At 65.5% G+C, this 15,465-nt stretch overlaps 1 protein-coding gene across 16 annotated transcripts in view; it reads right to left on the bottom strand.

Annotated features, from left to right (window-relative positions):
* KIF1A (kinesin family member 1A) overlaps positions 1-15,465 on the bottom strand; it is a 95,447-nt gene that overhangs the window by 22,382 nt on the left and 57,600 nt on the right. For 7 of the 16 annotated variants that reach the window (XM_053902684.1, XM_053902707.1, XM_053902725.1 and 4 more), the window contains 9 exons: positions 14,489-14,637; positions 14,061-14,239; positions 12,297-12,434; positions 11,396-11,665; positions 4,873-4,991; positions 2,692-2,777; positions 1,738-1,876; positions 1,390-1,561; positions 1,164-1,254 (listed from right to left, as the gene is read on the bottom strand). In XM_053902684.1, the coding sequence (XP_053758659.1) occupies positions 1,164-1,254; positions 1,390-1,561; positions 1,738-1,876; positions 2,692-2,777; positions 4,873-4,991; positions 11,396-11,665; positions 12,297-12,434; positions 14,061-14,239; positions 14,489-14,637 (1,343 nt within the window). The remainder of the gene's footprint in view (positions 1-1,163; positions 1,255-1,389; positions 1,562-1,737; positions 1,877-2,691; positions 2,778-4,872; positions 4,992-11,395; positions 11,666-12,296; positions 12,435-14,060; positions 14,240-14,488; positions 14,638-15,465) is intronic. The other 9 variants (XM_053902730.1, XM_053902732.1, XM_053902734.1 and 6 more) reach the window with 2 other exon arrangements.

Genomic DNA, 15,465 nt, shown 5'->3' with positions numbered 1-15,465 from the left:
ACCGGGCTGGCAAGGGGACGAAGGTCTGTGGCCTGGCCTGAGCCTTCCTGGGCCCTCGCCCACTCCCTGAGAGTTATGGGCTGAATTGTGCCCCCCTCCCCCAATTCCTATGTTGTAGCTTGAATGCCCAGGACCTGTGGCTGGACCTAGACTCTTCAGAGAGATTATCCCAAGTTAGAATGAGGGCATTAGGGCGGCCCTAATCCGGTATGGCTGTCCTCATGAAAAGGGGAAATGAGGACACGAAGGCAGGCACAGAGGGAGGACTGTGTGAGAACACAGAGAGAAGACCGCATCTATCCGCCCAGGAGAGGCCCAGCACGGAGTCCCCCTCACGGTCACTGAAGGAACGACCCGACCCACACTTGCATCTCGGGCTTCCGGCCTCCAAGGCTGAGAGGCAATAACTTGGTTGTCAAGGCCGCCAGGGCGCGAGCTTTGCTCCGGAGCCCAGGAACGGAGGCTGCACACCCTCACCCCTGGCCCGGCCTCCCTGGCTGAGAACCCACTAGCTCCCTGCTGCCTGAGCGTCAGCACGGGCCGGTCCGTGGGGCCCTTCTGAGTGCGGGGCCTGTGACTGCTTGGGCCACACAGCCCGCACCCACAGGCCGTACCGCTCAGGGTCAAATCCACGCTCCTCGGCGGGCACCCGAGGCCTTGCCCCCCGGCGGCATTCATCGTGGCCAAGTGGAGCGCATCTCCCCCCCCCACCCGGCTGGCTGGCTGGCCACATTCTCCTGCCTCACGGAGCCACTCCAGTCTGAGTCCCGCTCTTCCCGCAGCCAAGCTTGGGACGTGCCCCACCTGCGGCTTCCCTGACCTCTCCGATGCCCTCTGTGTGCCCTGCCTCTCTTCTTCCCCGGCAGCAGGCCGGCGCCACGTGGGGCACCCCGGACTCCCCGTGCTCCTATCTGCCCCCCGGGTTGCCCCTACCCCCAGGTAGCAGCCCACCGAGGCCCCGACTGTCCAGCAGCAGCCTCCACGGCCCTGCCTGGCACCAGAGGCCCCGTGCCCTCACACCCGGGCACCGCCAGCTCACGGCTGGGGCTCAGGACAGGGAGACGGTATGACAGAGAGTGACCACAGCTCGGCTCAGCTCCGGGGAGGCCCCGCAAAGCCAGAGACCCGGGAGGGGGGCGGAGGCGGGGGCGCTCAGGACGTACGTTCTGGACGTGGTAGAAGCCCAGCGGGGGGCCCCTCCCCGTGTTCTTGAGGGGCTCCGTGGAGAAGGCCTCGTCGTGGCGATGGATGAAGCTGCAGAGTTAGAGGAGACGCTCGGCTGGGTGCAGGAGACGGGACGGGGGACCCGTCCCCGGGGACTGGCGGGGGTCACCGGGGTGCTAGGCGCCCGCCCTGGTCCCCAGCCAGCAGGGGGTGCCGGGGGCTCACTTGAACTGGCAGAAGATGTCCGCGTATTCGGCAGAGATGCTGGACGCCTGCAGGACTGTCACACGGAAGGTGAAGGTGCTGCCCAAGCGCAGGTGGTCCAGGGCAGCGTCCAGGGGCCCGTCCAGGGCGGCTTTCTCAGGGCTGTCTAGGAGGAGGCCTTCTGGAGGCACGGCTGCAGGGGGCCGAGGGCAGAGCAACGTGGCAGCACCCCAGAGGCCGAGAGCCCGGCGTCAGGCGGGGAGCCCACGCGGTGTCCTCTCGTGGAAAGGTCTCACAGCCTCCCCGGCCACGGCGGGGCGGGGGCCGTGTCCCAGTGCCCCGGGCCCCGGGGCAGGTGTGGCAACCTACCTGAGCAGGTGTTGTTGTTGACCTCATCGGCCGAGGGCCCTGCCTCCGCACCCTGGCCCTGACCTTCCACGATGCGCAGCTCCTCCTGCGAGGTCCCGGAGCGGGACATCCCCACCACGGGGCAGGACTCGGACTGGAACTGCGTGGGTTGGGGGCCAGAGTCAGGGGGAGCCGGCTCCAGGTGAGGCCACTCTAGCCCACTGAGGGCCCCGGAGTCGGGTCAGGGCCTTTGTGGACCCGCGTTGCAGACCCACCCCCGCCCAGACGGGCGCCCACCTCCCTCGGCCTCTCCTAGGCTGCCGTGGCCTGTGTTGGCTGCAGTGGGAAAGCGGGGGGAGCAGTTCAGGCGGGGTGACGGGTGGCCAGGTGGGGGCAGGTTAGGAAAGAGCCAAAGAAGGAGAGGGAAGGAGCCTCCTGGCCTGTGAGCTAAGCCCGGTCTGGGGCCCTGAGCAGGACCCTCCCCCTCCTCCACCCTCTGGCCTGAGAGTAGAAAGGGGAGCCCAGGTGGAAAGCACTTTCCTCTGAGGGAGGACCGGGCCGGGGGCAGCCCGGCACCTGATGTCGAGACAGTGAGGAGGGGCCCTCTGGCTCTCAGTGGGATATTGGCGGCGAGCAAAGATGCTGGTGGAAACAGCATCCAGGAGAGCAAGCCCGAGGAGGGGACAAGGCGGGTGGAGTGGAGGCATCTCGGTGTCTGGGGGTGCACACCTGCTCTGTGTCCCGGCCCGCAGCTGAGGCCCAGGCAGGGAAAGCAGATACAGACCCCGGAGAGGCCGTGGCGAGGACAGAGAGAGACCCAGTGGGTCAGGGCAAGTCAGACAGTGGGAGACAGGGGGACATGCCATGAGGCCTGGGGCTTGGAAGGAGAGGAAGGAACACAGGAGGCCCCGGGGCCCGCTGCACAGCCGCCCCCGGCGTTCGTGCTGGGCAGCCGGGCCAAACCCTTCACGGCACCTTTTCGAAATGCTGGTCATCAAAGGAGATTTTGGCGGTTCCTGACTGTCGGACTCCAGAGCCGTAATCGGGGGCCTCTTCATCAGCTGAAATGGGGACAGAGCAGACGGTCGGGGCCCGGCTCATCCCCCAGGGGGAAGTGGCAGGGCCAGGTGGAGTCGCCAGGTGGGGGGAAGGCACAGGAGCCGGAACAGACTCTGGCCCACACGGGGGGATCCCCAGTGCCACCCACCGCGGCCCCAGAACAAGGAGGACGCGTCCCAGGCACGCCGGTCGCCCGCCTGTGCTGTCCTAGGACCCAGGCGGGGCCACATCCTCAGCACAGCCTCCTCTGATGGGGCCACAGCTCCGTGTTTTCAGAACCAGCCTTATGACCACTGCCCGTCTCCCTGAGTCCTGGCCACCCCCGCCCTCCCCCAGACTCGGCTGCACCAGTAGAGCCGTACGGGGCAAGACCCCTCCGTGGGGTCCTCCTGATTTTGACTCCACCGTCATCCACCCAGACCCCAGGCAGCCCCCGCTCAGCTCCCACGCCTGCTCCCCACACGCCCCCCACTTGCCGTCCTTCATGGCGTCCTGTGCTTTCCCACTGTTTCCCAAGGGACACCCCCAGACCTGGCTTCCGTCAGCCTCCCCAACCCCAAATCCAGCCACCCCCCTGGGAGGCCTCTCAGACAATCCAGGGGCTCTGACCTCCTCTTCTGGGGCCCCCAGGGGGGCGGGGCAAAACCCTGCTGTGCTCTCTACCCCAGCTGCCTGAGGGCCCGGGGCCGGCCCCTCCACTCGGTGCTGAGGGGTCCTGCAAGCTGACACTTGCAGGACAGGTGTGACGTGTGACCACCGGAGCTTTTCCAAGTGGCTCCTTCTCCATTGTAGCCACTGGAGAGGGAATATCAGGTGTGGCCCAAATACACACAGCGTTCGCCTATAAAGCAGGCCACTCTGTGGGACCGGCTGCATCGGGGCTCAGGCTGGTCACAAAGGGCCAAGATCTCAGGGGGACAGAGCCCCTCCAAGATGACAGGGACAGGGTCCCCCTTGAGGAATGGCTGTGGCACTAGACGTCCCTAGAATCCCCGTCCTCTGTCCTTTCCCCCATTCGGGGTCCCCGGGGGATCTCGGCACCACAGTGACATGACTGGGAAGCGCTGTAAAGAGTATCTGGAAATTACAGGCTAGTGAGAATTTGACAAAAGAATCCTAAAGGTGTAACCAAAACCGCCTGGAGCGGCTTCAAGTGGGGTGGGGTGACTCGAGACCCTTTCAGCGGCTGGAGCATTCTGGAGCAGCCCAGCCCCACCTAGTCTGGGAGTTGCTCGGCATTTCTGCATGTTTTCTGCTTCATTATCTCCCCAGGCTGCCCAGGCAGTGGGAGGAGACAGAAGGAGGCCATGGTGGAGGGGCTGGGGGCCCGAGGGCAGAGAAGGGAGCAACGGCCATTAGAGCACGAACACTAGGCCCTCTCTGGCCTGCAGCTTTCTGGTGGCTAAGCATGCCCACATCTGCGTTCTGGAACAATCTTTCGACACTCCTATTGGGTAGGGAGCTTCAAACGGGATGCCATTTACAGGGAAGCAAACCCAGACTCAAAGGCATTCTGTGGCTCTCCTGTCCCGGGACCCCGGCCGGGGGTGAGGGGAGGGCTCAGCGGCAAGAGGGTGTCCACCTCTGCAGGCCCACAGTGGGGGGGGGGGGGGGGTGTGTGCACACCCTCTGGGGAGAAAGGCCAGCTCCAGGGAGGCCACGGGGCCCACAAGCGGGGCACACCGGGGAGTCTCGAGAGAGGCTCTGAGGGCTGCCGTGGCCCCGGTCCGGGCTGCAGTCTGCACGCCTGTGCTGGGCTCAGAGACCGCCGGGGAGCGGCCGCTCCGCACCAGGCTGGGGTCTGGAGCCGGTCGGTCTCTGGGTCCACCTGGGGCTGTCTAATGGGAGGGAGGAGGGCCCCCGAACCGGAGCGGGTTCGGACAGCCCTGGGCTCGGCCCGCACAGTCTCCTAGGACCCCGGCCGACCTGACCCGGGAGTGTCTGGAAGGCCGGAGCGCAGAGCTGGGCGGCAGAGGCTTCTCCTGGAGCCAGCAGCCCGTGTGCCGGCCGGGAGCCGGAGACACAGAGGCGGCCGGTGGCGCTCCGGCCACTGCGTGGTGCCCACGGGGCCCTCCGCCCGGGCCGCCCCACACGCACCTGAAGTGGCCTGGACGGCCACGCGGAGGAAGCCCTTCACCTCTCCCTTCTCGCTGACGACGGCCACGCGGTGCACCAGGGGCACGGGGTACAGCAGGTTGCTCAGGTACACGAAGGCCCTGGGGGAAGCAGAGGCCAGAGGTCAGGGCCTTTCCAGCGTGCGCGCGGAGCGGCGCTGGCGGCAGCACGGCCCGGGCTCACGACACAACACTGCAAAGCAGAGCGAGGCGCAAGGCAGCCAGGGCAGCGAGCAGGCGGGACGGACACAGGGCTGTGCTGGGCGGGGGCTGGGAGGGGGGTCCACGGGCCGCGGAGGACACAGGAGGAGGAGGGCGTGCGCAGGGCGGGCAGAGAGGAAGCGCGGAGCGGGGCTGGCACGGGGCGGAGCCCGCGGGGCCATACCCGCTATCAGAGCTGAGGAGGGAGGTTTCAGCCTGCTTCAAGGAGGAGGAGGACCTGGGGACCCGGCCACGCCGAGCTAGGACCTCACACTGGCACTGATGCCCGGCATCCCCCTGCCTCCCGCCTCTTTCCCAGTGACCCCTGAGGTCTCCTAAGGTGGGCTCCTCACAGAGGGCCCTCACAGAGGGCTCCTAAGGTGGAACACAGCTCTCGGTTCCTTCTTGGACCCTTCAGGGAACACGGCGGGTGGGAGCGCACAGTGGCAGACAGGGCAGCACCCCCGGCCCACAGGGCACCGCCACCCCCAGGGCGCCCAGAGCCCTTCACATCCCGAGCGGGTCTGTTGCGCACCCAGCGAGTGGCAGGCCAGGCCGGCGAGGGGCCACGTCACCCAGGTGTCCACCGAATTCCCGGAGCTGGCCAATGCGCAGAGGTCGCACGGGCCGCCCGGACAGAGAGGACTCTGGGAGACCCGTGCCACGCAGCTAGGTGTGCAGGCTGACGCGGAGCAAAATTCCTCCCTGGTCGGGGGCACCCGTCCCAAGGGGACACCTGACACAGGGAAGGCGGCCCACGTGGCCCATCTGGTGAGAACCCGCAGCTCTGCTCACACATCGGCGCAGGACCTGCCTCCCGCCCGGCCCTCCCCTTCCCTCCCGGCATGACCGGCATTGGGCCCAGCTCGGAGGTGCAGATTTCGATAGCCCCGGGCTTCCAGGGGGATCTTGGGGCAGTGGGGGATCCCAGGGAAGGGGGAGAGCTTGGGCGAGGATGGGCAGGAGGTGTGGGGGAGCAGGTGTAGAGATGGGGCAAGGGAGTCCCAGGGCTTCAGCCGGGCAGAACACAGTGGGGACAGAAGTGAGAGCAATAGGGGAAGTGGGGGAGGGAGGGAGGGGAGGGAAGGTCACAGTCTGAAGGCCATGTGGGTGCTGGCACCCAGATGCACGGCCCAGGGCTGAGCTGGGAGGAGGAGGAGGGGGAGGAGTGGGAGGAGAACGAGGAGGAGGACAGGGAGGAGGAGGGGGAGGAGGAGGAGAATGAGGAGGAGGACGAGGAGGGGGAGGAGGAGGAGGAGGAGAGGTGTCACCACATCCCCGACCCCTCTTAGCTTGCTTAGAGATCAGACACCACCCAGGCTGAGCCCCTTGGTCTCGCCCCATGCCTCATTTCCTGGAGGAGCCCCTGTGACCACAGGCGTGGGGAAGGGCTGTGCCCCAGGGGCCTGATTCCAGACCCCGGAGCCCCTCTCTCGTGTGGGCTCCAGATCTTGTCCCACCCACTCCTGCCGGACCTCTGTCTACAGAAGGTTAGAAACCCGAGCAGCGTCCTGGCTCTGCTCTCAAATGCGTCAGCTCTCCCTCAAACTAGAGGTCCTCTGCGGAGGACCTGTCACCCAGCTGCTTCCCCCTCGGCCCCCACAGCAGCTAGACGGGGCCTGGGGTTCTGACCAGACTCCCGCGCACCCTCGGTGCCAGCCAAGCTCCTGCCTCACCGCCAGCCCTACCGCCCAGCCACCCCCTCGGTCCCGGGGCAACCCCGGTGCTCTCCGCTCCCTCCACAAGTGAGGCCTGTCCTCCTCTCTGTTCCCAGCCCCCATGTCACGTATCTCCTCAGAGCCATCTGTCCCAACCTGCAGGGGGGGCGGTCTCTGCCAAGTGTCTCTTGCTCCCTGGGCACCCCCCAGGCCAAGACAGGCACCAGCCGGAGGAAAGGGCGCACTGCCTTCCGGGGCCCGGATGTCCCCCTGGGGCAGGGGAAGCCCCTGATGGCTTTATGGAGCCCTTCTGTTCGTCAGCAGGGTGCCCTCTCTGAGAATGCCCCAGGGGATGGCTGTCCCAGGGGAACTCATCACTGAAAAGCATTTGTGTTGAGGACGGTGCAGGTAGGTCTGCCTGACTGCGACAGGGGCGGGGGCTCTCCTGCCCCTGGCCACCCAGCAAGACTAGGCACGGAGGCTGTCGGCAAAAGCCAGCCATGACCCTAGTCACAAAAGGAAACCGAGACTCAGAGAGCAGAAGCCCCTTGCTTCTGACAGGGTCTGGCCGGGGCTGGCTGGTGAGCCTCTCCCAGCACTAACTTCCAGACAGGGACAGTGCTGGGCTGCCCTCCCTGGGCCCCCGGAATCCTGGCCAAGGGCCTTTGCTTGAATTTGAGGGTGCGTGAAGAGGGCGGCCACGAAAGAAAGCGAAGCCTTGAGGTCCAGAAGGGGAAGCAGAGGGAGCCCAGAACTCAGGCTGCGGGAACATGTCCCGACCCTGCTCTGCCCCCTTGACTGGGCCCCCGTCTGGCCAGCCCACCACTCTGGACACAGCTAAGGGGACCAAGCAGGACAGCCCCCAGCTGCAGGGCCCTCAAGTCAGCCCCCACCCCATCTCCCAGCGCAGGGCCCACTGCAGAAAGCCCCGTGCTGGGAGGCAGAGAGGAGGCCCCCAGGGGCCCTGGGCACAGACGCGGGGGCCACGGCCTGCCCACCCCCATCGATACTTGCCAAGGAACCAACGGGAGGGCCCTCAGAAGCGGAGGAGCACCTCCCACCGCAGGCCTGTGAGGGCACAGTGCCCGGCACCAGGGTCCTCAGCCACTATAGCCTCCGGGAAGGAGAGCTGAAGGCTGTTCCCACCCAGGCCACTTCAAAGCCAGGAGTGCCTTCCTAGAAGGCTCTGGGGACCATTCCACGGGGGCTGGCTCTGGGCTCCGGGGCCACCCAGAATGCCACTCACAGCACCCCAGAGGTGAGCTCTCAGGGTCTGTGCCCACCCGCTTCCTGACTCTCCTCCCCTGTCCCTAACAAAGGCCAGGACAGAGGGAGACCAAGGCAGAGGGCAGGGCCGGGCCCAGGTCAGGGCAGGCATGCCCAGTTCTGGCTCTGTCCTTAGGGCCTCATGGCACAAAGCCCCTCACCGTCTTCAGGGTGGACGCTTTCTGCCATGTTGCCAATCCACGGGCTCAAGAACCTGTAGCATCATGCAGATTTGAGGTTTCCCACGCACCGGCTGGGGCTGGGCCTCTCGTGTTCCCGAGGCCACAATCACCCCGTTGGTGGGTGGAAAAGTCGTGAAGCCATCCTGGGAGCCCGTGCCTCTGAGCTCACGAGGGGCCGGCACTGACACAGCGGTGCCTCCACGGCCCTGGGCAGCGCGTGTGTCCTCCTCACCCACGACGCGTCTCAGTTCAAGCACCTGCACCTTCCTCGCCTTAGAGCTGTCAGTACCCATCTCCCAGACCCAAAACTGAGGCACGAAGACAGAGGCGGAAGTGCCTCGGGCTGGGAGCTAAGGCCCCAGCTGGGGTTTAAACCCACAGGCTGGCTCCTAGCCCTACTAGGTAGACACCATCGTCCCGCTCACCAGCTCGATCGGCTAATTAAGTAGATCAACTTAGGATTTCCTGTCGGGGGCGAAAAAACATCCAAACACCCGTGGCATCAAAAACTGCCATTTCCAACTTCAAACCATTAGACAAATGCAGCCTCGATGTGCTCGCCGGAGGCGGGGCTGCCCAGGGGTGGGGGCCTCGAGGTGCCCCCTGGTTGGAGGTGCAGGACCACACAATGAAATCGGCCGCGGGGGTCCACGGACCCCTCTGCCCCTCTCTGAGCTTCGTAACCCAGCAGTGGCTAAAGCACATGCACACAGTCCCCTGGGGCACCCAGCTGGGACGCTCCCAGAAGGCAAAAGAGTGCACGGTGCCGGCCGCTGGGCCCTCTCTCCTTCCTGCCGCCCCTAATCCCCGAGACCTAACCTTGACACGGTGATGGGCACGTTCGGCCAGAAGGGACCCCTGGGGCCCAGCAGCCACCATCTAGCCACCTTCCAAGCCAAGGCTGGAAGAGCCCACGGCCCAGGCAGAGCCTACCCTGGCCGACAGAACCCCGGACGTGAGGGAATAGGACCCTGGTACAGACGCCGGCCTCCCCTCCACAGCCCTACACGTGCCAGACGGCCCGACATCAGCGTCCGTCAGCAAAGGGGCCAGAACACCCTCAGCACCGCCCGGCGGGCCCCGCCAGCCACGGTGCGCCGGCTGCACAGAGGGGCTCACGGCTCGGGCAGTCCCGCCTCACGCCGCCCCTGCCACCCGTCCCTGGGCCCTCCATCCCTGGCTGCCAGCCCCTCGCCCTCCTCTCTGGGGCTCCCTGCCCATCCAGCTACTGAAAGCGACGTTCCGGGCAGGGAGGATTCTTGGGGGAGGGGGGAACCAGAGCCCCCGGGGCCACTTTTGCTGCCTGGGTCAGCCCGTCCCACCTCCCTCCTTCACCTCGCACCCCAGACCACCAGAGGGAGAGGCCACTGGGGGGCTAACCCTGGCCGTGGGTGAGGAGCCCCCCAGGCTGGGGGGGGGCCCGTCCACAGGGGTGAGGGCACCTTGAAGCAGGCTGAAACCCGCCCGGAGAGAGAGGAGACGGCAGAGCGGCAGAGCCAGGGCTGAGGGGAGGAGGCAGGGCTAAAACCACGAGGTTGGTGAGGTGCAGAGACGCATGCTGGGGCCAGGAAAGCCTTTCCAAAGGGAGACAAGAGTGGGTGCCCCAATTCTGCTTAAGCTTTGGAGAGAGAGAGCCAGCAGCTACCAGAAGGATAAAAGGAAACCAAAGATGGGGTCCTTCTCAGGGCCTGGGCCTGCACAGCTGCTGCGCGGGAGAAGCCAATTCTTGCCAAACCAAAAAGATAGGGACATTTCCAGATGAAGCCCTACACAGACCGCCCGCCGTAGGGGGGGCTGGCCTCTCGCTGACGACTTGGTTTGATTTGGTTGTTTGGTAACATCTCAGATCCACAGAAGGGGGAAAGTGTTGGAAGGACCCAGCTCTTTCTGGCTGAGACTGCAGAGCTCACACCCCGTTTCTCCCGGTGCCCTCGCTCCCCTGCGCCCTGAGCCCACGCCTACCTGACGCCGGAGCCGCCCAGGGCTTTCTAGAGGCCTGCGTGGAGCTGGCCCCGGGGCTACACCCCACTCTCAGCGGAGCGGGAGGCCCAGACCCAGGGCATCTCGGAGGGCGAGAGCCCACGTGTTTATGGAGCAGGCCAGCACGCCACACCCACGGAAAGCTAGTCGAAGGGCTCCACGACATGCGCCCGTGGGGAGCTGCTTCCTTCCAGGAGAAGCTGGTGGGCCTTCAGTCCAGCATCTGCGCCCAAGGGCTGCTAGTGTGAACCCGTAATCTGGGGGCCAGCCTCGGCCTTCAGCTTCCAGTACTGGGGCTCCGAGGTCAAAACCTGCAGAAACTCCCATTGGCCTAGCCCACGAAAGCCGTCTCCGGCTCAGAAAAGGCTGCTGTTGAAACCCTCTTGTGCTTTTTCTATACGTAAAATCAAAATGAGCTGAATGCCTTACTACAGCAGCTAAGTTTCTAGATCTTTCCTTCATCTGTTTTGCCTCCATTCCATGGCAGTAAAAAACACGAATGGCAGCTGCATTTGCCCAATCTGCCTGTGGGGTCTGGGCTTCCCCGGGGCCTCCGCTCCACCTCCTGACCTCGGCCTCCTTCTTCCATCCAGAAAGTGTAACAAGCCCTCTCTGCCGAGGGCACTTCCTCGAGGGCACAGGGCCACGCGTGCCCTCTCTCGCCGTGACAGCCGGGAGGTCAGGAGGAGCGAACCGTCCTTACTCTCAGATGGAGAGGGGCTCGGGGAGAGGCAAGGTCCACCTGGGCCCCGGCTTCAGAGGCAGACCCTCCCCTGCCAGCTCTTCCTCCCCCCCCCCACCCCACCCCCCTCCAGGCTGGCCTCCTTCTCCCAGCGGGGAGCTATTGGTCAGTAGCAGGTCAACAGCACGAGGAGGCGGAGGGAAGTGAGGCCGCTGCAGCCAGTGGTGGGTGCACAGACGCAAACCCCCACTCTCCCAAATGCCCCCCAGCAGCCCCGCTCAGGGACTCCTCCCGGGTTCCAGGGCCTGTCTGTAGACACAGCTCCACCACACAGCGCCGGACGGCCGTGCTCCGGGAGCACCACCTCTTCTGACACTGGGGCCCGACTCTCCCTGCTGGGCACACTCACATCCTCTCGCTCCCTCACACCCTCTGCTCGGGGGTCACGCCCTGACGGCGGTCAAATTGTGCCCGCAGCAGTGCTCCTGCGCAAAAGAGCTGGTTCCTTCCCAGCATGCCGTCCTCGACCTCACCAACCTTCCTACTAAACTGAACAGGGGGGGCCGGTCGTAAAACGGGTCCCGGCCGTCGCACAGCGCGTGCTCCGGAAAGACGTCGTCCTGCAGATCCTCCTCCTCCTCCTCCTCCTCCTCCTCCTCCTCCTCCTCCCCCACGCTCTGCTCCTCGGCAGGCTCGGTGGCGTCGGAGTCGGGGCTCGAGAAGGTGGGGGAGGGGGTGAGAGCAGCCATGCGCTCGCTCATGCATGTGTTGAGAAGAGGGTAGCTGTTGCAGCCAGAGATGACTGAACTGAGGTTAGTGCGACAAGACAGAGAGAAGTTAACACCAGCTACTCGCGGGGACGGACAGGGCGGGGGTGGGGGCTTCTGTTTAAAACCAAAACCAAACACGCAGACCATCAGGAATGCTGCTTTAAAAGACACGAGAACCAAAAGTGCATCCCGTCCCCAGGCTTGGAAAGAAACCACACGTGTGCTCAGGGGAAGGTCACCGAAAGTTCTGGAAAGTAGCCACTGGCGTGATCCTCGCCAGGTGTGGCTGAGGTCGTGTGAGGACCAGGTCACTCAGCCTGACCAAGCCACACATTCACACGCGGGGACACGTGCAACCCGGCGGCCACAGCCCCGCAGCAGGTGTAGGTGGTGATACTGAGACTCCCTCCCCTCCCCGGTCCCCAAATTATAGGGCCCACTGGTCTGTGGACAGGAGTGGCTGGGGCGGGGTGCCTCGGACCCAGGAAGGACGAGGTCAGGGACGTCAAGGTGGGAAAGGGCCTCTCGATGGCTCCCTCCTCATGTCAGGGCCGGGGCCCAGCCAGGGCGCTCGGCCTTAGGAGGACGCCCACTCCCTGCCCCTACCACCTTCTCTCTCTCTCTCTCTCTCTCTCTCTCTCAGCCCAGGGAGGGAAGGAGGCGCCCACCTGCCCACCAGCCGGAACCAGGGAAAGCGGTCGTAGAAGGGGTCTCCGCCAGTCACCACGTTGTCACAGTCCTCGATGACACTGGAGGGCACCTCCGCGGCCCGGTCGTACATCTCCCGCATCAGGTCCAGGCGCTGCCTGCAGGGGAACAGGGATCACTGTGGGCCTGGGCGAGCAGCCGGCACAGCACATCTCTGCTGCTGGGGACAGCAGGCTCCACCCGGCTCCGGCCGCAGCTCAGCGTCATCCGGGGTTCAGCATGGTTTGCTGACAGGCCCTGCACGGTCCTCGCAATCTGTCAACCGTGAGCAAGGAGACCTCCAGGCGAGCACGTGCTAAATACTCTCGATGCTGGCCCAGGGACACCACGTGATCTATGCAGGCAGGATGGGCCGGGAACTGGAGGGGAAACGGAGAGGGCTCCGGCCAGAGCCACGGCGGGGACGCTCGGGGTGGGGGATCCCGTCACAGAGCCCTGAAATCTCAAGGGAACGGACGGCAAATCGGTGACGGGATACAGAAACATGACATATTTCAAAAAGTATTATCTCCAGGAAAACCAACAAGTTGTGGAAGAATGGGAACGAAATCGTTTCCCGGTAGGGCTCAGCGGCGATAGGAACGCGCTCGTCCCCGCCACAGCGCGGCCCCGGGGAGGGTGGGGGCCCTGAGCGTGCGCATCTACTCGCATGAATCTTACGAGAGCGTGTGTACCTGTGTGCGCGCGCGTGCGTGCCAGCGTGTGTGTGAGCGTGTGAGCGAGCCATGCGAGAAAGGAGGTGTGCGGGCGTCTGTGAGTGTGTGAGGGTGTGTGCGGGAGTGTCTGGGTAGGACTGTGTATTTTTACAGCTTTCCTTCTCTGTATTTTAGGGTGTCGGGACATCTGTGGGGCCTTGCTGGCTGGGCCGGCCGGTTCCTGCAGACAGTGGATAAGTCCTGGGTGAGCCCACCTCTCACAAGGAAACCGAAACCACCCCCCACCCCCGCCACCCACCTGTCTGACTCACGCCAAGCCAGCACCCCCTGCCTGAAATCACCCTGGAGCCAGGGACTCGGCAGCCAGGGGCAGGCTCTGTGCGCCAAAGCCCTCCAGAGAAATCCAAACCGGACGGTCCCAGCGGTTGGCCCTGCCCTGCCCAGGGTGTGGAGACCCGCACGGAGGCCGCGGACTCGCTTGCTCTGCTCCTGTCTCCCTCCTGATGGCCTGCGCTCCCTCCCGCCCACCCTGGCTCGGCCTACGTGCAGGGGCCTCACATCTGGGGCACCTCGAGCAGCGCTTGTTCGATTTCCCTTGGACGGCATCGCCTGCACCTCACTCAGTCCCCTTTCTCAGGTAAGAGCCACACGTGGGGACGAGCACGTGGGGAGGGTGCAGGCGGAGCTGGAGGAAAGACGCCTCTCGCAGGGACGGCTTCGCCCCCAGCCCAGCCCCCTCAGGCCCTCCCCCGGACCCTCGTCCGTCCGTCTTCCCCTGGGATCCCTACAGCCCCAGGGCGGAGAGGCTTGCAGCTGCCGAGCTCTTCTGAGGACACGGCCTCCGCCCGTCCGCCTTCCTGCAGCACCGTCAACCTCATCCGCCCCTTCCTCCGTGGAAGCGCGGTACACTTGACCGCTGCATCCGTAGGAGGAGAACGCAGATTCTACGCTAACGCTGTTGCCTTCTGACTGTAAAAGCAACTCCAGCAGGAGGGAAGCGCAGGGACACAGGAGCACCGCGAACCCGCACCCACCCCTGCCGACCCCCTCGCGGCCTGCCCACCACACCTGAGCTTCTCCAGCGTCCAGTAGTGGGTGGCCCCGTTCTTCTGGTCCTGGACCTCCACGGCCACGATGGTGCGCGGGAAGGGGCGCGTCTCCCGCTCTTTGGCAGCCTCTGGGGGCAGCAGGTCCGGCGGCAGTGGGGAGTACAGCGTGTCCGTGAGGAGGACAAACTGGAACTGGACCTGTGGCGGCAGGAGGCGGCCGCCCGTCAGCCCCCGGGGGTGTGCGAGCCGGGCCCCACCTCCGGGCTGCACGCCCCACAGGGTTCACCGGAGCCTTCCAGCCGGCAGCCGGAGGGGAAGCTGTACTTGCACCCCGGCTGCTCCCGGAGCAGGGAGGGTGCGCATTGGCCTGGGTCCGTCCCCGGGCCTCCCTCGCTCTGCCCACGGCTGTACGGGGCCCGGGTTGTGGGCGGCGGGGTGGGGGCCCACCTTCTTCTTGAGCTCCACGCTGATGGCATTGGCCTCTTTGAGGAAGATGGCGTTGCCCCACAGCAGGTCCCGCAGAGACGTGAACTGGTACCACTTCCACTTCCGGAAGGCCCACAGCGCCAGCTCACACTCCCTCTCCGTCCACTGGACTGCGGGGACAGGCACGTGCGGTCGTCACGGAAATGCCACCTTACCCCACTCTGGCCCGGGGCCCCCACTTCTGCACTAACTGTCGCGGGCTCTTGGAGAGAAGGAAAGCCACAGAAGGATCTGCCCCGGGGGCGGCCTGAAGGCTCCATGTGCCCCAGAGGGGCTGACCAGAACCGGACATTCTGAGAGTCAGAGAAGCCCGGCGGGGCTGGGGGCGGGGGGAGGGAGCAGCAGTGGGGTCACGTGCTCACAGGACAGGCAAGAGAGCACAGTGACCTCCCACCCTGTCCCAGCTCACACACCTTTGTCTACTGTGTCCCCAAGAGAAAGGGAGCAGGGACACCAGGAGGGGCCTGTCTAGGCTCCCAGGCTCCGCCCCTCTCATCCAGGGCTCCCGCCCTGAGGGAAGATGACTCCAGGCAACAGGAGGCCAAGGTCACATCTACGCAAAGGTGCTGACCGGAGGGGTCAAGCTGGACGCGCGTCCTGTGCCTGACTCCACCCCACGTGCCCTGCCTGCGGGCCGCCCGCGTGCCCCACAGCAGCGTGAGGTCCTCCCCCCGTCACAGGGGGGGGCTGCCCAAGCCGATGCTTGGGAAGGGGGTCCTGAGGTGAGGAGCGGTGACCTAGTCTTGGGAAGGAGCACCAGCCTGAGCAGGCAGGACACACGGCAGGGCGGACGAGCAGACACCGCACCCCGCCCGCACCGTGCTCCCCACCACCTGGGCCATTCCTGCCATAACCTGCGTGCGCCAGCACAGGCCTGTGTAAACAACCACACGAGCACACGCCTGCACGTTCCCGCTGCAGCGCAGCCTCCCCCAAAT

Source organism: Panthera pardus, unplaced genomic scaffold, assembly GCF_024362965.1.
Source record: "Panthera pardus isolate Hobbes unplaced genomic scaffold, ASM2436296v1 HiC_scaffold_10, whole genome shotgun sequence".
Classification (NCBI taxonomy): Eukaryota; Metazoa; Chordata; class Mammalia; order Carnivora; family Felidae; genus Panthera; species Panthera pardus.
This window is presented reverse-complemented; position numbering and strand designations above follow the sequence as displayed.